This window comes from Triticum aestivum, chromosome 1B, assembly GCF_018294505.1.
Source record: "Triticum aestivum cultivar Chinese Spring chromosome 1B, IWGSC CS RefSeq v2.1, whole genome shotgun sequence".
NCBI classification, from domain to species: Eukaryota; Viridiplantae; Streptophyta; class Magnoliopsida; order Poales; family Poaceae; genus Triticum; species Triticum aestivum.
The window spans coordinates 528,492,848-528,515,310 of NC_057795.1; the positions used below are offsets into that span (position 1 = coordinate 528,492,848).

Genomic DNA, 22,463 nt, shown 5'->3' on the forward strand with positions numbered 1-22,463 from the left:
CTTGTCCGGTATTTTCTGAGGGGGCTTGGGTTTCCAATCCACCCATTCCTCCGCGGGCTCCTGGAGTTCTATGGTCTCCAGCTGCACAACTTCACTCCTGCCTCCATACTACACATCGCAGGGTATCTTGCCTTCTGCAAGCTTTTCCTGGGCCGCGAAGCTTATTTCGAGCTATGGAAGAGGCTATTCTGCCTCGTCCCTCGCAATCAGGAGGGATCTATATATCAAGTGGGTGGAGCCAAAATATGGCGCATCGCCCAGGCCAGATACTTGTCCGGTACTCCAAAGAAGGCATCCAAAGATTGGCCCTCGGAGTGGTTTTATGTAGATGATGTTCCCCTTCCGGACCCAGTCCGGACGGGCCTTCTGAGTTTACCAACGCCCCGCTGAAGAAACGCCAAAACTGGCGCCCGCGGAGCCCCCAGGAGGAAGACGACAGAGAGGTCCTTCATCTGATGGGCCGGATAAAAATTCTGGCCAAATCAGGATTGACAATGATAGAGGTTATGTCAATATGCATCATGCGGGGGGTGCAGCCACTTCAATATCGCGGAAAACCCATGTGGCGCTTCAACGGAGAAGGCGACGCCACCCGCTGTGGTCGTAAAGGTCTGGACTCTGCTGCCGCACTGGCAAAAATATTGTCTGATTTGTACAAGGGGAAGAGGAGGAGTTCCTCTGTATTAAGCCGCGGGATGGATTTTCCATGTACAACCACCCAAGCTGGGTAAGCTGTAATTTCTTCACTCGACTCTATCCACACATGTGTCCTTTGTCACCAGTTAGTTATCTTGATTTTTCCATAGCAGGAACTGAGGAGGGTCATGGAGGAGTTCAACAGCCCACCTCTGCAGCCAGAGGATCCTGGCCGAGCTCTCGACCCCGGACTTGAAGAAGATCCGGATATATCCATGGAACTTGTAGACGGGAGATTTTATCAAGCAAGCCGCGATGGCGCTTTAGTGGCCATCCTTGCTGATTATCCCGGGCTGCTCCCGGTGTCAAACGTAAGTAAAGTCAGAGCCCTAAATTCCGGATTGTGACGTGCCCTTAGTGCACATGTTGTATTTTTGCAGAAACGGCCATCAGGACGCCGAGCCGAGCCCATGGGGGCTCATCTGCCAGAGGCATCCGGTGTGGCCAGGCGTAAGAGGAAGGCGGTTAGAACTGAGACGCCGGGGCAGAGGTATGAATTGGACTTTGCTCTATGATTATCTTTGCCAGATTATGACAATTTGCGTTGTGTCTTGGCAGGAAAAACATCCGCCGGACTACATCCGGATCTCCTGCTGGCCACGCCTCAAGCAGCCGGATTCCGGGAACGGATTCACGGGTGGAGGCTGATGTGGGGGCGACGCCGAATTGTCCGCCCACAGAGGATGTGGACATGCTTTCTGCTTCCAACTCCAAAGTGAGGAGTGCCATGAATCATCGGCGTAGACGGGCCGTACTTCGCAATGGTATTTTCTCCGAGGAGGCTTTCGATGCCTTCAACTCTGGAGATGCATATATTCGAGTCGCTCAAGATGGACTTGCCAGAGCAACAGACCAGTATGCGAAGGATATACGGGTAAGAAAATCTGATAAGTGTGTGTAGTAGTAGCCCCTGAGACTTGAAACAGTTGGCACAACTGATTTAAGGATCATTGTATGCATAGGTTCTTATAGACCAGAATACCCATTTATCTCAAGAACTGGATGAATGCAAGGCCCAGCTGAAGGACGCCGTTGCCGAACAAGAGGAGTCAAAAAGGGCCTCTTCTGGTAAGACTATCCTTGTACCAGTTATTTATTCGGCATGGTTTATAAATCTAACAAAAGATATTTCAGACGATCCCGGAGAGAATCCGAAGATTGTGGAAGATAATGAGCCACATCTGCGAAGTCAGCTGAAGGCGAGCGAGCGTGTGCTGACAAAGGCTATTCGAGAGAGAAATAATCTCCAAGATGCCAATATCCGACTGAGTGTCGAATTAAAAGATGTTCGGGCTCAGCTCGCTGACTCCGTTAGGGAGAACAGGAGGCTTCGACGCGGCATTTATAGTAAGTGCTTAAACAAACTATAGTATAGTTCAGCGAGGAAGCGTGTTGACAGAGTTATGTCTGCAGGTATGCTGACGGGCCGTCCTGAAGAAGAGATGCCCGGATCCGTAGGAGATATGCTGCAAGATCTTTCACAACTGCACGAACGAGCACGGCAGGTGATGCAGGGTATTGCCCAGGCCTTGTGGCCATCCGCTTCCCTGCCAGGAGGCATGAACGAGCTTGTGGAGATGCTCAAAGGAGCACGGCAGCGCTTCCGGTTATGGAAGATATCAGCTTGCCGACAAGGTGCGAGGGAAGTGTGGTCCATGGTGAAGACGCGATATGCCAAGGCTGACCCAAACCATATGGCCGAAATCGGACCAGCAGGGGCAGATGGGCAAGAGGTACCCGTAAGTCTGGTATATGACCAAGTAGTGTTGGCCGCAAAGTATTCCCAACAGGATTGTAAGCTAGACAGCTTGTTGGATGGTATAGAGGAAGAATACAGCCGGTCTAAATGACTATGTAATTTGAATGGACTTATGTATTCCCTAGCCGGATTGAAAATCATTTGTCATGGCGGACCTTTTCGCTTCAGCCCCCGGACCCGACAGTCCTGAGTGTATCCGAAACCCGCACAGTTATAAAAAACCGGGGTATACATGGAAACCAGGCGTAGGGGTCATAAGTGCTTGAACAGACAAGTACCCAACTAGTTATGTTATATTACATGGATAGTAAGAAACATCTTCCAGAGAGAATAGTTCAATTAGGGGTTCCTTTCTCTGGGTGCGCATGCATCAATATGCATGTCCGAACTGCGAACAGAAGCGCAGGAAACAAAACATCTGGGGATTTACGTTGTAATGAACGAGATCATCTTTTGTTCACCGACCGAATATTCCCTTAAGATCGCTAGCTTTCGGCTTCACCCAGTCTGAGGTACACATTCGGCTCAACCGACAGTAACAATCACAGAGGTGCTCCCCTTATGCCCTAGCCAAATTAATGGGAACGTAGGGCATAAACACAAGAGCCAGGCAACCCAGCATGGCCAAAACTTAAGTCATATCGCTGCATATAATGGTGAAGAAAAGGCACATATGGGAAGAAAAACGCATATGTGGCTGGCGAGAAGCCATGAAGTTAGTTATATTTAGCTTCCGGATAGGAAGCCCCCAGGTATAGTGTGCACGCATAGTGCGGTCGGAGCGATCAGGGCATCCATGCAGTTTTGCAAGGCTGTATGCAAAAAAGGGAAAAGAGGGCGAGACAGGAAGAAAAATAACGTAATTAAAGAAGCGGAGGGAAGGAGACGAACACTGAGTTCGGCACTAGGCGTAGAATCTTCGAAGTCTGGCCGTGTTCCATGGGTTCGGCTCGAGTCTGTTGTCAGATGCACTGTGCAGACGGTACGCTCCTCCGGTGAGAACTTTATCGATGATGAAGGGACCCTCCCACTTGGGTTTGAGCTTGTCCTTCTTCTTCTCGGGGAGGCGTAGAACTAGTTCGCCAATGTTATAAGTTTTAGCCCGTACTTCTCTGCTTTGATACCTTCGAGCCTGTTGCTGATAGAATGCGGAACGGGCTTTTGCGACGTCACGTTCCTCCTCCAAAGCATCTAAGTTGTCCTGCTGATCCAACTCGGCTTCCTTCTCTTCGTACATGTGCACGCGAGGTGAGTCATGGATTAGTCGCAGGGTAGTACTGCTTCTGTGCCGTACACCATAAAAAATGGTGTGTATCCGGTGGTACGATTCGGCGTGGTCCGCAGCCCCCAAAGTACGGAGTCGAGCTCCTCGACCCAATGTGTGTCCGATTCCTTCAAGGATCGCACTAGTCTGGGTTTGATGCCGCTCATGATGAGACCATTTGCACGTTCGACTTGACCGTTTGTTTGGGGGTGATAGACAGAGGCGTAGTCGAGCTTGATGCCCATTTTGCCGCACCAAGTTTTCACCTCATCTGCTGTGAAATTCGAGCCATTGTAAGTGATGATGTTGTGTGGGACACTGTAGCGGTGTACAACCCCTGATATGAAGTCTATCACTGGTCCGGATTCGGCTGTTTTAACTAGTTTGGCTTCTATCCATTTGGTGAACTTGTCCACCATGACCAATAAATATTTTTTCTTATGGCTTCCCCCTTTAAGGGGTCCCACCATATCTAGCCCCCAGACCGCGAAGGGCCCAGTTATGGGGATTGTTTGGAGAGCTGTAGGGGGCATATGGCTCTGATTGGCAAATAGTTGGCAACCAATGCAATGTTGGACAAGGTCCTGTGCATCTGCCCGGGCTGTCGGCCAGTAAAAACCTGTCCGAAAGGCCTTGCTTACAAGTGCCCGGGCTGCAGCGTGGTGCCCGCCGAGTCCAGCATGGATTTTGGTTAAGAGCCGCCGCCTTCCTCCTCGGAGATGCATCGTTGGAGCACTCCGGTGGTGCTCTTCTTGTAGAGCTCTCCTTCATGAACTTTGTAGGCTTTAGAACGCCGCACAATGCAACGTGCCTCATTCTGGTCTTCGGGGATCTCTTGCCTATTTAGGTAGGCCAAGAAGGGCTCGGTCCATGGGGCGATAACAGCCATGATTTCGTGGGCCGAAGGTGTTATTTCGGTGGCAGAGCCTCTGATTATGTCAGACTGTTCGGAATCTGGGGTTGTGTTCGGAGCCGGGCTAATGTTGTCGGACTCCCCTTCCCATACCACGGACGGCTTGAACAGCCTTTCCAAGAAGATATTAGGTGGGACGGGGTCGCGTTTAGCGCCAATGCGGGCGAGAATATCGGCCGCTTGATTATTTTCTCTTACCACATGGTGGAATTCGAGCCCCTCGAACCGAGCTGACATTTTGAGGACGGTGTTACGATAAGCTGCCATTTTCGGATCTTTGGCATCAAAGTCTCCATTTATCTGAGATATTGCGAGGTTCGAGTCCCCTCGCACTTCGAGGCGTTGGATGCCCATGGAGACTGCCATCCGAAGACCGTGCAATAGAGCCTCGTATTCGGCTACATTGTTGGAGTCTATGTATAGTATTTGGAGTACGTATTGAACCGTGTCTCCGGTGGGGATGTCAGGACAACACCTGCTCCCGATCCGGCCAGCATTTTAGAGTCGTCGAAGTGCATGATCCAATTGGACTACGCGTCGTACTCTTTAGGGAGTTTGGCTTCTGTCCATTCAGCGACAAAGTCGGCCGGAACTTGCGACTTAATGGCCCGCCATGGTTTATATGTTATGTCGAACGGAAGGAGCTCGATAGCCCATTTAGCAATTCGGCCCGTGGCGTCGCGGTTGTTTATTATATCGTTGAGTGGTACTTCGGAGGCCACCATAATCGAACACTCTTGAAAGTAGTGTCGTAGCTTCCGGGATGCCATGAAGACCGCGAATGCTATCTTTTGATAGTGTGGGTACCGAGATTTGCATGGAGTGAGGACAATGGATACGTAATATACCGGCTTTTGTAGCGGGAACCTGTGTCCGTCTGCTTCTCGCTCGACGATGAGCACTGCGCTTACAACTTGGTGTGTTGCAGCTATGTATAATAGCATGGGTTCGCCAGTATTTGGCGCGGTCAGGACTGGATTGGTGGCCAAGAGGGCCTTTATTTCTTCCAGTCCTGCCGTGGCCGCATCCGTCCACTCGAAGTGTTCGGTGCGTCGAAGATGGCGATAAAGAGGTAGTGCCTTTTATCCTAACCGAGAGATGAATCGGCTTAAGGCAGCCACACATCTAGTTAATTTCTGGATCTGCTTGAGATATGTTGGGATAGCCAACTGTGACAGAGCTCGAATTTTTGCCGGATTTGCTTCAATTCCTCTATTGGAAACGATGAAGCCGAGCAATTTCCCGGAGGGTACACCGAAGACACATTTCTCCGGGTTGAGCTTGATGTCGTATGTTCGGAGGTTGTCGAACATGAGCCTCAAGTCATCTATTAGAGTTTCAATGTGTCTTGTTTTAATGACCACGTCGTCCATGTAAGCCTCTACTATTTTGCCGATTTGTTTTTCCAGGCATGTCTGAATCATGCGTTGATAGGTTGCGCCGGCGTTTTTTAGCCCGAAAGGCATTGTATTGAAACAGAAGGGGCCGTATGGCGTGATGAAGGCCATTGCGGCTTGGTCAGACTCTGCCATCTTGATCTGATGGTATCCGGAGTATGCGTCGAGGAAACACAATGAGTCGTGTCCTGCGGTGGCGTCGATAATTTGATCAATGCGGGGGAGGGGGAAGGGATCCTTGGGGCAAGCCTTATTGAGGTCTTTGAAATCGACACATAGGCGCCAGGATTTGTCCTTTTTTGGTACCATTACCAGGTTTGCTAGCCAATCCGGATGTTTTATGTCTCTGATGAATCCGGCCTCGAGTAGCTTGGCTAGCTCCTCTCCCATGGCTTGCCGCTTAGGCTCTGAGAAACGCCTAAGAGTCTGCTTGACTGGCTTGTATCCTTTCAGAATATTGAGGCTGTGTTCGGCCAACCTGCGTGGGATGCCCGGCATGTCTGACGGATGCCAGGCGAAAATATCCCAATTCTCACGCAGGAAATCTCGTAGTGCGGCGTCTACTGTGGGATTCAGCTGTGTCCCGATGGAACCTGTCTTTGTAGGGTCCGTTGGGTGGACCTGGAATTTCACTATCTCGTCCGCGGGCTTGAAAGAGGTGGACTTGGGTCGCTTGTCTAGTATCACGTCGTCTCTGTCCATCGTGGCTCGCAGCGTTGTCAGTTCTTCGGCCGCGAGGGCTTCTGATAATGCCTCCAGGGCTAGTGCGGCAGTTTTATTTTCGGCACGGAGTGCGATGTCCGGATCACTGGCTAGAGTGATTATTCCATTGGGCCCGGGCATTTTGAGCTTCATGTACCCGTAATGGGGTATAGCTTGGAAGCTCGTGAATGCGTCTCGCCCTAAGAGGGTGTGGTATCCGCTGCTAAACGGGGCCACTTGGAATGTGATTTCTTCGGACCTGTAATTCTCCGGCGTGCCGAATACCACATCCAGTGTGATTTTTCCTGCACATCGCGCCTCCCGACTGGGGATGATTCCCCTGAAGGTTGTGCTGCTTCGCTCAATGCGGTTCTTGTCAATTTCCATCTTGCTGAGGGTTTCCTCATAGATGAGGTTTAGTCCGCTTCCGCCGTCCATGAGCACTTTAGTGAGCCGGAAGCCGTCCACGATTGGACTAAGGACCAAAGCGGCTGGTGCCCGGACTGTTCGGAATTGAGGTTCGTCACTGGCATTATAGGTTATAGCCGTGTCGTTCCATGGATTTATTGTTGCCATGTGGCAAACTTCGGCGAGACTGCGTTGAGCTCGCTTGCGCCTATTGTTTGAGGCAAAAGTCTCGAAGACTGTCAATACCGTATTGTTATTTCCAGCGGGATGTTGTTCTGTTGTATGGTTTATGAGGAGATCCTCGCCACCCTTCGCTACCTATCGGAGTATCCAACATTCTCTAAGGCTATGAGTTGGCATGGCGTCCGGTGTGTTGTGAAGTTTGCAAGGCCCATTGAGCCATTCCTCCAATACGGTTCCACGCCTTGTATCAGGCTTTGGTCTTTTTGTAATTAAACCGGGTAACTTACGAGAGTTTGCCCTTTTAGTTCGGACGAGGGGTTTAGCGAGAGCCGGATTGTCCCAGAAGTTTGTTTGGGTTTTCCAAGTGCTTTCCATTGCGCAGTATTTCTGCACTATAGCCGCTAAGTCAACGAAGTGTACTATGTCACGGCGACTTATAGCGTTGAGGATCCCTTTGTTCGTGCAATTGTTGCAAAAGAGGGAGATCGCGTCTTCCTCGCGACAGTCCTTAACCCTGTTTAACACAAGGAGGAATCTGGCCCAGTAATGATGTACTGTCTCTTGTGGCTCTTGTCTGATATGCAGAAGATTGAATAAATCTGGGTGGGTGGGTGTTTTTGAATTCGAATCCTGGCCCCATCCAAAACCCAGGGGCCAAGAAGCTTCCGAGTTTAACCGCTCGGGCTCCGAGATGTTGCCCAATTTCTTCGGCCCGCCGCCCGACTCTGAATTCGGGGTTTGGGCCATGTCCTCCCGCGAGCAGGTGTCCGGCTCAGGGACCTCGGAAATCCGGACATAGTTCGTCCTCAGGATAAAAGGAGAATGCGGATGATGCTCTTCCACTACCGATATCTCATGGGTGACCGGCGGAGAGTAAATCTCCCTTTGGTCGGGTTTAAGCCCGATCTGGTCATAGTCCGTAGCGACGCCCAGGGCGGCGATGCGATCCAAGAGCTCATTGAGGGAAGAGAGCTCCATTGGGTCCATCTGTTCGACGAATTCCGAATCGACATGGAGGCTGTTTTCGATGACTCGAGAAGTCATCGTCGGTGCGACTGCCGATTGGGCGGTCATGACAAAGCCGCCCAGCCAAAGAGTTTGGCCTAGGGCCAGGGCTCCCCCAAAGGTGATGTTGTCCGTGACAACGAGACGAGCCATCAAGCCTTATCGTGACGACACAGTGGAACTCTCAATGAAAGCACCAATGTCGGTGTCAAAACCGGCGGATCTCGGGTAGGGGGTCCCGAACTATGCGTCTAAGGCTAATGGTAACAAGAGACTGGGGAAATGATGTTTACCCAGGTTTGGGCCCTCTCGATGGAGGTAATACCCTACTTCCTGCTTGATTGATCTTGATGATATGAGTATTGCAAGAGTTGATCTACCACGAGATCGTAGAGGCTAAACCCTAGAAGCTAGCCTATGGTATGATTGTTGATGTGTCCTACAGACTAAACCCTCCAGTTTATATAGACACCGGAGGGGGCTAGGGTTACACAGAGTCGGTTACAGAGAAGGAGATCCACATCCGAATCGCCAAGCTTGCCTTCCATGCCAAGGAGAGTCCCATCCGGACACGGGACGAAGTCTTCAATCTTGTATCTTCATAGTCCAATAGTCCGGCCAAAGTATATAGTCCGACTATCCGGATACCCCCTTATCCAGGACTCCCTCACCCCCCAGTGTCTAGATAAACTGGGAGGTTTAGTCCGTAGGAGGACGATCACAATTACTGCCACCTATCCTTGGGGCTAGTACTCGATACACAATCATCAATACAATCAAAGCAGGACATAGGGTATACCTCTTCAAGAGGGCCCGAAGCTGGGTACATACTGTCTCCTTCATCCCCTGTTACCCATAGATCTGAGATCCACAGCCCGGGACCCCCTACCTCGAGGTCTGCCGGTTTTAGTACCGACATTGATTCTTTCATTGAGAGTTTTGTTGTGCTAAAACCGGCAGACCCCCATGGCTCGTTTGCAGTTCAACTGCGAAGCCAGCCGCGACGACACCTTCGTCCCTGACCAACTCTTTGTGTTCGGCAACATTATTTTACATGCCGATTCGATTGGCCATCTCGCCCAGATCGGAAATTTTGCTCTGAACCAAGTTGTTACATTCGGAAGTTTGCATTACACTACATATCCGTGTGGCAAGCTCGTCCTCTCTGGTTGGACACTGAGCCAGATCGAGAGCTGCCCCACCACCTCGGGCTTGACCCTTGAGCCCCGACTCGAACTACAGATCAGGTCCCAAAGTGAGCCCAACTTCGGGCACGGAGCCAGCTGCCGTCACGACGGGCTTAGATTCGGGTATGGACCTTGTCGTCCCCTCAAGCCCTAATCTCTACTCCAGCCAGAGCTCGGATCTGGCACCAACCTCGGATCTAATCCCCCTCGTTATTGGCCACAAATCAGCCATGGTCGAGCAACATGCTGAGGTTGCATCAAGCGACCCGCAACCCACACTCCAGATCGGCCTACAGCCAGGTCATGGACACTGAGGAGCTATCTCACCTTGATGATATGTTGGAACGTTTTAATAGTTATCAATATTGAATGACCAGACCTCGGGTTGCGACAAGGTCAGGCTTAGAGCCGATGACAACGAAATTTATATCCCACGCACCACCCACCTAGTGCCACTATCGATGACTTAACCAACGTGATGGACTACACTTCTAAGGAGGCCACCAACATGGATGAAGATGTCGGCGCCACACTTGGAGCGGCCACGCCCTCAACTCATACATGCGAATGGACCACAACATCCACTTATGACGTCTATATGGTCGATACCCCCAAGAGTCCCTCAAGACACTGTCGCCGACATCCCATAAGTACCGACAGTGGCCACAGCAGGCACGCCACTGTCGCTGCTGATGATGGATTGATGGCACCACAACCAATGAAGCCGAAGACCGGGGACAGGACATTCAAGCCTCCCCGAACGGTCGAACAACCCAATTGGAATACCCGAGGACGAAGACCCTGATGATTTCTTCGACGTGGCCGATAGCAACTATTTACTTGAATCAGCATCGGACCCGAGGAATACATAGTCCCCGAAGACCCATTTGAGCAATAGCGGTTCAGACAACGGCTTGATGGCAACCGCGAGAAGCATGAAAAAGAAGCAGCAACAGTTGTATGCCGATCAAAACGAGCTCAACGACAAATGGGTGAAAGTTCTTGCAGTAGAGCAGGACCTCGAAGAACGGCGGGAGAGCGCACCTAAATCCTACACGCGTCGGCTTCTTGTGCCGGAATTCAATGACAAGGCAGCTGACAACATGCTTTTAACACGTGGTTGTGTGGACCAGCCTGACCGCCCCCTGTAGGACGTGACAGGCCAACAGGGGAACATAGGAACCCCGAGACAACAACATGCCATTATGGCAAGGATCCTATTGACTACACCCGAGCCCTACGACGCACATAGAAGGATAGAGGCCAATCGAGCGCCCTCTTCGATCCATCCATGGGTCAAGAGGGCACGCGCCAGCCGGACTTGATGGCTACGAGGCCTGGTTAGACCGGAATGGCAGAGCTCGAGAACAGACTCATGCATGGATGTCTCCCGATGTTCGGCACGTTACAACTGGCAGCTGCACAAGCTTGCCTCTGTGTGCGCAGGTAAGCAGGGCGGCGCAAGTCGACAACCACAGGGCAGGCGGGCGACGGGGGGAGACAGAGGCTGGGGCGCGCGATGTCCGCGGCGTCAGGGGAGGAAGGAGGGTCGATTAGCACAATATTTAAAACTTTAAGTTTTTTTGCGAAATTACAACTAAACTATGTTAGGACATGCTTTTTTGGATGAAGGGAGTACATCACTATGCCTACGCGTGGTAAGTTTCTAACATCGTGAACCAGATCATCACACTCGTCAAGGAGGTCAGAACGAAGTCTTGTTCGAAAAGAAACGTTACAATAAGCATCCATAATAACTTCTTTAACAATGCAGTTTTCATCGTGACAAATAGTACTCGTACAAGAAAGAATAGGAACTTGAAGTTTCAAGGGGGGCACCGTTAAGCCAAGGACCATCCAGAAGCTTCAGCCTTCAAGCACCGATCTCTTCTAAATGCGGGGGAGGACGATGTCGCAGCATAAGTCCTGGGTCAGGAGCTCATCAATGAAATAGCCAACGTCTGTCAGTGTGAATTCTTCGTCGCTGATCCTTTCCCTGATCTCTCGGTGGTCGTTGGAGAGCGGCTCGAGGTACTGGTGGACGTCGGCGCCGGTGCCGGTGAGGCGCAGGTAGAAGGCCCCGAGAGCTCGAAGGTACCTGTGTTCCTCGTTGTTGATGAACCCGACGACGGTCTCCCTGTCGGGCTGCATCTGGAGCATCTTGAGGGCGAGGCACAGGAAGGGGGTCGGCCTGTTGCGGCCGTAGGTGCCGCCGACGTGGTCGAGCTCCATGGCCCTGTCCACGAGGGTCTTCGCCGTGAGGCCGAAGCACCGCTCCCTCCAGTAGCTGCTCCGGTAGATGCTGGACCGCACGGTCTTCTCCACCAGCCACTGCAGGTTCGCGGCGATGCGGCGGCGGAACTCCACGGCCCAGTCGACGGGCGTCTCCGCCGTGAGGCCGGAGCAGCACTGCTCCTCCGTCTCGCTCTCGCTCTCGTAGATGTTGGACCACTTGAGCTTCACCACTAGGGGCTGCGGCTGCGGGTTCGCGCCATAGAAGACTACGAACCGCGGGGCCGTGCTGTTCGCCATCGTCCCCGGTCGGTTCTATGGCGCGGGCGGCCGAAGCGGTGGGACTGGGATTGGGGTTTGCGGGCAATACCCTGGTAGACTATTTATAGACAAGCCAACCCCCGCGGGAGCTTTTGAACCGACCTCAGCACGGCCACGACGGCTGTGGGACCAATAGCTGTTACTGTATTTATAGCAAGTATATTTTCGAGACAATTTTAGACACAAGTGGACTAATATTACTGGGCTGTCAGGTTCAAAAAAAAATCACTGGGCTGTCTTGTGAACTGGGCCGTCCTGTCACAATTTCACCGTTCCTCCTCGCCCACGACCGACGACCGGCGCGCCCTTATGATTGCTTCCTCCCCTCCACTTCGCTCCTCCCGCCCGGTCTCCGCCTCCGCTTCCACCCCAGCATTATCTCATATCCCCCGTCCCCGGCGACCGCGGGCATGGCGGCGGCGACCGAGGTCTACTCTCCGACGCCGGCGGAGCAGCATCGGGAGCAGGCGGCGTGGCGGGCGGTGGTGGGTTGGCTCGGGCTCCTCCTGCAGGTCCTTCTCCAGGTCATCCGCGGCGCGCCCTCCTCCCTGGCGAAGCTCCTCAGGTCCCTCGGCCTCCGCCACCCCCTCCTCTCTGCCGCCCCCGCGGTGACCTTCGTGCAGCTCCCCTCCAAGGCCCCCGCCGACGACTTGCCGCCCCTGTCTCCGCCGCCTGGGCGGCTCACGGTACGGACCCATGTGTTGCCGCGCGAAAGGATATAGTCTGCTATGGTAAGGATCACCGTGGTGGTTGGGGTTTATACGAGTTAGTGGTTAACTGCAGCTAAACCAGCTGCGGTTCTAGAACTGGATCGCTATCTGCAGACAGGAGTGTCGAGCAAGGTTCATTCCGAGTATGATTTCTTAGGCATGATTAACAGATTAGCACTATGTCTATCTTAATTAAGAAGCATGGTACTGTACACTACAAATGTTTGTTTATTTGTTGTTTTCGATATCAAGTCTTCTTCGGTGAGCTTCCTTTCTGACTGCATAACACATACATTTTGGGGGTGTATCTTCAGGTAGTGTTGGACTTGGATGAAACATTAGTCTGTGCATACGAGTCGTCGAGCCTTACTGCCGCCGTGCGAACCCACGCGGTCGAAGCAGGGCTGCATTGCTTTGACATGGAGTGCATATCATCCGACAAGGCAAGCATGTGGCCATCTTTTCCCCCTTTTTCCTATGATATTGCTGTTAACTTCTCACTTTCTCAAGAAGATACTTATGGGAATTTCTATTTCTTGGTGTAAAAGGATGCCAAAGGCAGACAGAGGGTGAATCATGTAACTGTCTTCGAGCGTCCTGGTTTACAACTTACAAGAGTTTTTGCAGAAAACTAATGAATTTGCCGATCTTATACTCTTCACCGCTGGTTTGGAAGGTTTGTCTTGTTGAACATTCAGATTGCTCTCCATCAAGAGCCCTGTATCTAACTGATCTGTGCTTCCCCCAGGATATGCAAAGCCTTTGGTTGACAGGATAGATGCTCACAATAGGTTCTGTCGCCGTCTCTACAGACCATCAACTGTTACTACGTAAGTTTGTCATTAACATCTCTATAAGCTGTAAATAATGGACTCTTTGTTCCAGACTTTATATAGAGGATAATTCTCGTGCTCGCTGAAATACTGAAGTGCGACCCCGATTTATTTTAATGGGAGGCCTTTGCAAGTAGTAACTTAAATATCACAAGTGCCTGTACAAGGTACACAATAACACGGTGGCATTCCATTCATGCTAGTGGAACTTTTGCATTTCTTTTGATTTGGTGTCATCTACAACTTCTATCAAACTTTATTATCATGTTGTGCAAATTGGAGGTACACCACCAGTATGTGCATATCCAAGATTGAAACCATGTCTTTTTTTTTCAGAAGCGATTGAAACCATATCTTCTTTTAGAATCAGTTTCTTAGAAAAATGCCACCAAGGGTTAGTTCTGGTTGGTAGAGTTTTCTTCTTTCTTGTAGAACAGATTGAAACCAGATCTATGGGGCACGTTTGCACTGGACCGTTTGCCAACACAAGCATTCATGGTATTATTTTTTGTTCTATATACTACCTTTGCCTGATGTTATCTTGTTTATGCCCACTTTATGGAAACAGATTATTGTACCGTATGTTCCTGCCAACTTGTGTATGTTGTTGATCCTAGTCTGTTCGTCCTCCTGTTTATCAAGCTTTCTGCTGCATTAGTTGAGCTGGTTCAGTTTTCTAATGCTGGCATGCTCCCAATTTCAGGGAATATAGAGACCATGTGAAGGATCTTTCTTGTTTGTCCAAAGATTTCCGTAGAATTGTGCTTGTCGATAACAATCCATATAGCTTCCTACTACAGCCGTTAAATGGGATACCGTGCCTTACGTTTTCAGCTGGACAGCCCATGGATGATCAGGTAAAGTGGCACTGTTGATAAAATCGTTCTTTGATTCTAAACTTAAACTCTCCACTGTTATTGATCCAATTATGTTCGAAACATTTTAGCTTATGAGAGTGATATTTCCGCTTCTCAAGCGCCTCTCTCTCCAAAATGATGTGAGGCCGGCATTGCATGACGCGTTTCACATGCCAGAGTGGTTCCAAAGAAATGGGATCCCACAAATTGACCAGGGAATGTAAGTTTTGCAGCAACTCTGCAACCTGAATTGGATTAGTAGGTGAAAGCTCAAAAGCTAGCTGTTGTTCCTCTGGGGGGTATACTTGTACAGTTATATTCGTTTAGGTCCTTCCATACGAGCCATTGTTCAACATGGAGTAACCCTACCCGCAGAGAAGAAAGATGTACTGTAATATCCTAGCTCTGGCAGATTTTTCTTTCTGTAATGAACCTTAATTTATCATTGTATAGCACTTTTTGGTTGCTGAAAGTTCAGACAACCTTCCTGATGGTTTTACGTGTACCAGGGAGTAAAGGTCTGCAAAGCTTGGTCAGGGTTGTACATCAGTGATTAATTTATCCTTGTATATAGCTCTTTTTGGTTGCTGACGAAAGTCGCTTGTTGAAGTTACAATGCCTCTTATTCCGCTTTTACATAGAGTAACTTCTAATTTATTCCAGAACTCACATCATATGTCTGTAAACCTTCTCCTGTGTGCTTGAGTAGCTGAGTTCAGTCGTTATCCTGCTTCTGCCCAGTCTTTCAGGAGCTTAGCGGCACCGCGCCAAAGAAATCGGTAGCATGGCAACTAAGCCTGCGCCTATTGAAACTTGAACTCAACCATTGGGTTTACATTTTGATTAATTAGGTGAAATGAGGATGTGGGATATATTTTTGGAGCTTTGCTATTTAATTCAATTTTGAACTGAATATCAAAACCTTCCAAAGACACACATACCCCCAATCCAAACAATCTTCCAGTGCCAAAGATAGAGCCCAGGACTGCCTAAAGCAAACTTGATTTTGCTATATTATGAATTAGAAGTACATCAGGGTAGTATTTTAAAAAGCTCCATCAGAGTAAACGCCAGCTGTACAGGCAGGAACCTTTTCTCATATTTACATGCATGAGCAGGTATGTATTCACCTAGCAAAGCAGGCCAAGAATTGCCAGGCAAAAAAAGGCACACGAACAAAAACCCAGTTGCAAAAGGAAGAAAAAAAAACGTGTCGTTCATGAGCTGAGGAACTGCGAAAATGTCCCCTCCATGTGAAGAATGGTCTTTGATTGGCAGCTCAACGATACTTGTGTGAAAACCATCGATGCCGCAACGCTTCCCTGGCTGTTGGTCTCTTTCTGGGGTTGATTTGCAGCAGGCAGGACAGGAAATCAACAAACTTGGAGTCGGAGCATCGCAAGTGGCGCCGCAAGGAGGATTTCTCTGGTATCAAATACTCCAGCTGACCCGTCTCCTAGAATAGGAAGAGAAATGGAGTTGGAAAAATGAATGCCATGTTCTAAGTAACACTTGTGTGGTGATCAAAGTTTAAAAAACACTAGGCATTCATTGTGCGTTCTGCCACTGCCTTGTGCTTTTCTGACCAAAGCGCAAACTTAAGCACAATTATGTGCACATTAAGCGCTAGGCATTTTGGTATCACCTAGAGCACAGGCACGCCTTTTTTTAACTATGGTGGTGATACCAGTGGAAGTGCCATAGAACAGCTGAAATCCTTATGGAAAGAACTTTGCAGTGATGACAAAGAAGTTTCTTTCTCAAGATTATGTACAGGGATGGCGTTCACCAAATTGGCATACTCAATGTACCTGAGGGAACCAGATCCCAAAGAATAAAAACCAACCAACATGGGTACCCTTGAACAGCTGTAAACCATATCCCTTGCACAAAACACATTGGCCAACTACTAAAACACAATTCCTCCAGTAACAGAAGGCAACAGTTTTTCCAACTAGTGTCTTGTTGGTAATGTTACTTGTGGAAAGTATTTCAGTTGTTGACTTCATTTCTTCACAACTCAAGATGTTGTACAGGGCATAATATTTTTTGAAGTGTGCGGCACAACAAAATTTAAAATAAAACTGCACTGTAAATAATCTTCTATGGCAGCATACTTGTGCACAATACTGTCATTTGCATTTACCATGCCAAGCATGTGGGACACAAAGAGGTCCCTAAGACAGAGACTGGTCTTCTTTCAAATGATATGCAGAAACCCAAGGATTACAATGAAAAACAGCACCTAATTTTGCTTCAACTTAAGTGTGCATGCAAACTAAATTAGGCTCATATTATGTCATGCACATCGCCATCAAACAAAGACTGGAAAAAGGTAACAAAATAATATTGGTTTTCTTAAACACACTTGGAAGTATGTGTGATGGGAACTTATGATATTTGAAAAGACAGGCACAAACCGAAAAATGTAAACAAGCATGTACCTCGTTCTTGTGGAAAAGGTCGTACTCTTCTGTAAAGTACTTCGGAGTCTCCTGTCCCAACGCAAGCATCTGCGTGTCAATTGGGCCAATTGTTCCAATCATCCGAGCAAGAATTGTTGACACCGATTCATTAGGAAAGAGCACCTGTAACATGTAGCCATCATCCTCAGTCTCTACTTCTCTAGAAATAGAAGAACATGGCTATTAGATCAGATAGATGTAATTCTACCAGTACCAGACATCACATTAACTCCTCAACTTTACTCTGGAGGGTGCGCTAATGCTCTGGTTTTATTTTTCTAGTGTTTTGACCAAAGATTCTAGACACATTATCTTCAGTTCATACCAGATCAAACAGGTAGTTCTGTTGTATGTGCAATGTTACTAGAAGGTTCTTCTTTGCTTACATTGTACTCCCTCTGTAGTGATCTAAACGGTCTTATATTTGTTTACAGAGGGAGTAGTATTCTGCAGAAATATACTGTCATGCACTTTTGAATTCACTCTCCTGTTCAACTTAAGACCAAAAAACAAGTCCTACTCAACTTGTGAAGGGCGGAAGAGCTATAGCATTCAAGCATGTTGCAGACTTGCAGTCTTGGAATGAAGTGAGTGGTTAAACAAGCACCAAACACTAGCCCCAACAGGACAAAAAAAATCGAGATTGAAGAGGACAAGTATCCATTTAGTTGTAGATAAACTCTGGTGTATATTTGGCTGTGATTGGCTTAAACCGTAGTAGATAAAATATATGTTGATGCGTCTCACAGATGTCATGCAAACCAAACAGAAATGGAAATTTGTAAGTCAACATGTAAACTTACTTCACCAGAGTACAGTTCAGCGAATATACATCCAAGAGACCAAATGTCAATCCTCTGGTCATATGGAAGACCCAAAATAATCTCAGGAGCACGGTAAGAACGTGACTGGACGTATAGGCTTAAGTTATCTGTCAAGAAGCAACTGCTTCCAAGATCAATAACCTTGACTTCACATCTGCTGTAGCTCTTCATAAGGATGTTCTCTGGTTTCAGGTCACAGTGAACTATATTTAAATCATGCAAATACACCAAAGCTTCTAAGCACTGTCGAGCTATAGCCTGAAAATGAAGGGAAGGTCTCCTGTTTCAGTAGGTATTTTTATATTTTCAAGAAATAAACTAATTATGCTTAAAGTACATTCCAGACTTCGCAAAAATATCACACAGAGAAATGCGGAACAAAAGAACCGCAACATAGATATGGTGCTACTAATTGCAAGTGATGACATCATTAATAAAATCAGAAGATACACAATAAGGTTACATAGAGTGCTTTGGTAGCAGAACAGGAGGTACTCTCAGAAAAAAAAAAGTAATAATCAGATACCTGTATTCTGGGCAATGAAAAGTAGACCTCATCACTGGACTCCTGGTTATACTTTTGAAATTCATATAGATTTGCCCGTAGCAATTCGGTAACAATGAAAAGATGTTCCTGTTGATTGTTTCAGCTGTCAGCACTATGCGACGTCAAAAATGAAATAGAATGCTGGGATTAATATTTAACAGGCCAATAACTGAAGCACACATCTTGCATAAAAAAGAACAGCTCATAAGTGTTAAGATTTGGAAGAATATGATCTTTTTTTTCTTTTTTGAAAGCAATTTGACTCTTCATTGTAAGGTATGGTGTAAAAGCAAGTCAATGGTTTGTATCCCCATATCAATACCTGATAGTAGAAAAAATCATATAGGCGCAATATATGATGTGCATCTGCCGGATCATGTTTATTTACAAACTTAAGGAGCTTTATCTCATCCAAACTCTGATCAAAGAAATCCTTGTCATTTTTAATTATTTTAAGGCAGACATCCATCCCCGTGCGAAGATCATGTGCCTGTACGACCCTGCTGAATGCAGCGGAACCAAGATATTCAGTGATGCGATATCTTCCGGCAACAACTGAATCTACCACAATAGGAAAATCTTTGTTTTCCTCAAAGCCAGTCCTGCAGGAGAATCCTATCACATGAGCATACAAGTATATCCAATAATTAGTTGACAGAAATAAATAGAAAAGGTATTGGATAGTGAACCTGTTCTTCCGGTGGAAAATCCTCAGCTCAAATTCCTCATATTCTTGATGAAAAATAGAGCTTGCAAGATCAATCTCCGTTTTCGGACCTTCATCGATATTATGAGCAGCATTTTCAACATTTGTATCCGCTGGCCCGAAGTCCTCCATCCCATAAATATCTTCAGGAATACTAATCTCAGGAAAAGGGTGCACGCTGTAACTATCCTTTAGAAATTCCTTGTCATCGACAATTTTGTCATCTGTTATAAGGTCAATATTTAGTTCATCTTTTACTCTGAAGTCATGGTTAAACCTATGGTCTGAAAGAGATAAATAAAGTCAGAATGGAACCAACTAGTACACAAGCAAAAATAAATAAATTCACTTCATATGAGGACAACGAATTTTGGAATTACAAAGGTACGCGAATCTGGATCAACCAGAAAAACTACATCATATCAACCAGCAAAATCACATCATAATTCAAGTCCGTTCTGGGTTCGTAATTTAAGCATATACCAATGTTCTAAAATTGCGACAGTCAGGTGCTAGTACAAAATATAATCTCTTCAGAAAACAATCCAATCACAGAGTGAATCGTTTCAAGCTTGTTAAAGAATTTTGCCAAACATGACAAATGATCCTGAGGAATGTGAAAGGGGGCAGAAGCACTTACTGTTAGCAGCATTTGCGTCTTCAGACAAGTACGGACTGAGCATCTGAAGCTCCTTCTCCAGAGCACTGAGATCAAACTCCTGGTCATCTCCACTCCTGGAATCCACCAACGGACCGCCCTTGAGCGTGGCATCGTCATTCACATTGCGCCTGAACTGGTGCGCGTCTGCACCGCACTCATCAAGCACCTCCGTCAGGTCGTCCATGATCTGATACCTCCCGTACACAGCAGACCAAGAATCCCTCACAAACTCCCGACCATTCTTGTGATCCATTTCCCCGTGGCAGCAACTGCAGGGCGGTTTCGTATACGCCGCTGCATTGCCCTTGCTGCGCTCGTGGCGTCGGCTGCGGTCGTCGCCAATCTCGCCGACGTTGGGGTCAACAATGAACTTGTCCTCCTCGTCGCCGTCGCCGCTCTTACCACTGATCTCCGGCTCGCGGTGGAACAGGTGGTCGTCGTAGAGCCAGTTCTCGCCGAAGAAGAGGTCGGTGGTGTCGTACTCGCGCGCCGTGCCGAACTCCGACGCCTCCGACGGCGCGCGTGGCGGCGACCACACCCCGTAAGGATTCAGCAGCCCTGATCTCCAAGCGAAACAGCCAAACCGAAACAGAAGCGACAAAATTCGGATCAGAATTCAGAACTCGAGCAAAAGCACACACGCGAGCTTGAAGCATGCATCTCCCGTTGACGCGCGGAGATCGAGATTCACAGCGGCAGCCAGTCAATCACACGCCCCGCTCTCGGGAGGCCGGCCGCGCGCGCCGAGGACCAGGAGGGTTCAGCACACTGGGGAAAAACTAGTGGACTGCGTCTCGTGCAAGCACGCAGTGTACCTGAAGGCGTGGAGGTCGTGCTGAGGAAGGCGTCGGAGGAGGAGCTGGAGGCAGGGCTGGCGAGCGCGGCCCCGGCCCCGTCGGAAGCGGAGTAGGAGGCGCCGAGCCGCAGCGGCGGGAGGCGGGGGTCGTCGGAGTCGGTGGATTCGTCCCCGCGCCTCCCCGCGTGGACGCCGTGCCGCAGCGCGAGGCCGTGGCCGGCGTCGGCGGGGAACCCCAGCCCCACGACGCCGACGGCCTCCTCCGCGCCACGCGCCATGGCCAGTGAATCACTCGTGCGCCCGCCGCTGACTCCGCGCCGCCACCAACACCATTTGAAGCGAGGCGAGCGGGTAGCGCGGCACGCGACGCGACTGCGACGAGAGCGAAGCAAAGCACCGAGAGACTGGACAGCACTAGCAGGACAGGGGCGAGGGCCGCACGGGATCCAACCAACACGCCCGCACACGACAGCGCCTTCTCGGGGCGGGCCGTCCCGCTGACGGGCGGGGCCCGCGGGCCAGCGTGTCGATGTCGGCGTCGGCCCGGGTGCCGCTGTCGTCGATGGGCGCCGCGGTGGGTGGTCTGGTGCGCGCGGCCTGCGATCCGACGTGGAGGGAGCGGGGCCGTCATTATTGTCAGTCGCTGTTGCGCTGGACGCCCCCGCCCCTCTCGCCCCGCTGGGTGATCCGGATCCTCTGCGGCGCGCGGCGCTCGTGACGGACACGGCGGATCGGCCGATCTACCACTCCTACCAGGTAGTACTACTACCAGGCACCAGCGTCCAGCGGCAACGACGTCAGATCTATCTGCCTGCCGTGGTAGGGCAGGCCGGCCTTCCCTTCGCAGCAGAGCAGAGCACCTTTCTTTCCCGGGCCTACCGTTGGAACCGCACCTGCTCCGGCTTTAGCGAGCAGCTGAGAGCATAATTGCGCTCTCGCCGGGCCGTGCGATCGTACCACCACGCCGGAGCGGAGCGGCCGTGCGATCGTGCACTGGCTGGTTACCGAATGGATCAACGAATGATGCTTCTGCATAATTGCACGAAGTTTCTCTTCGGTTTGGTAGATGAGCGTTACGGGCTACTAGCTCGCAGTGGGGCGCGTGGATTTTGTGCGATCGAAGAAAGAAAAAGGCTACAGTAGAGGACTGGTTGACAGTGCAAAACGGGTCGCTGGATGAGATGAGTGAAGCTCTGCGACTTGTTTGTTTACCACCTGAAAAACATGGCGGGCGCTTCAATTTTTTAGTCTCGTCTGGTTAGGCGTACCGTCCAGTAAAAACGACGTCGCACTGGAGACTTCCTTGTCATGGTAGTTCGGGGACTGACTAGGAGTATAGTAGGGTGAAAACAAAAGAAACGTGCTTAAATAAAGGAAGTAAAAGGAAAGGATTGCGTTCGTGCTGTTTGTACGCTTAATGATTGCAGTTACAGAGAGTCACAGATGTGATCTTAATTGACGACCGCTGGAAAAGCGATTTATAAAAGAAGAAGAACGTCCCAGCGAGCAGTTCATGTCCTCTTCAAGGTCTGGTGATAACGCCAGTAAATACTGGCCTCATCTATGCTCCTCTTTATTTTTATTTTTTTAGAAAAGAAGGATGACCCCTGGCCTCTGCATCTGCATCTGGACGATGCATACGGCCACTTTATTAATTATTCTCAAAAGACCTTACAAAGACATATAACAGCAAGACTAAAGCCATTGTCTAAGCAACAACTGTCGCTACACCTATCCAATTGATGAAGGGGCGCAGATAGCCAGGGCCTAATATCAAACAGACATCGCAGCCAAACCTAAACATCTAAGACCTGAGGTCCCAACCAGGACGCCTGCCGGGTATGGGGCACCTACCAGTCCGGCGCACTCCTCAACCAGGACGCCTGCCGGGTATGAGGCCGCCGCAGCCACCTGCCATCAATCCATCTTCAGTGTTATACTGCTGCATCAACCTTGTCCGGTCCAACTGCCGTCGACACCATCACGACGCCAGACAG

The 22,463-nt window shown here is 49.4% G+C and overlaps 1 protein-coding gene and 1 pseudogene across 2 annotated transcripts; one reads left to right on the forward strand and one right to left on the reverse strand.

Annotated features, from left to right (window-relative positions):
• The first annotated feature begins 12,344 nt into the window (after nt 1-12,344).
• LOC123136568 (CTD nuclear envelope phosphatase 1 homolog) lies at nt 12,345-15,040 on the forward strand (annotated as a pseudogene).
• Nucleotides 15,041-15,453: 413 nt separating this feature from the next.
• Nucleotides 15,454-20,893, reverse strand: LOC123136550 (DYRK-family kinase pom1). 2 transcript variants are annotated; one of them, XM_044555962.1, is made up of 8 exons: nt 20,486-20,893; nt 19,650-20,228; nt 18,993-19,233; nt 18,626-18,905; nt 18,283-18,390; nt 17,736-18,014; nt 16,912-17,055; nt 15,454-15,923 (listed from the first exon to the last, which is right to left on the reverse strand). In XM_044555962.1, the coding sequence occupies exons 1-8, from the start codon at nt 20,742-20,744 to the stop codon at nt 15,747-15,749; spliced, it is 2,067 nt and encodes a 688-aa protein (XP_044411897.1). In that variant the 5' UTR covers nt 20,745-20,893; the 3' UTR covers nt 15,454-15,746. The 2 variants fall into 2 exon arrangements, with proteins under 2 accessions (XP_044411897.1, XP_044411891.1); XM_044555956.1 differs by having other exon boundaries at nt 18,993-19,293; nt 20,486-20,892.
• Nucleotides 20,894-22,463: the final 1,570 nt, after the last annotated feature.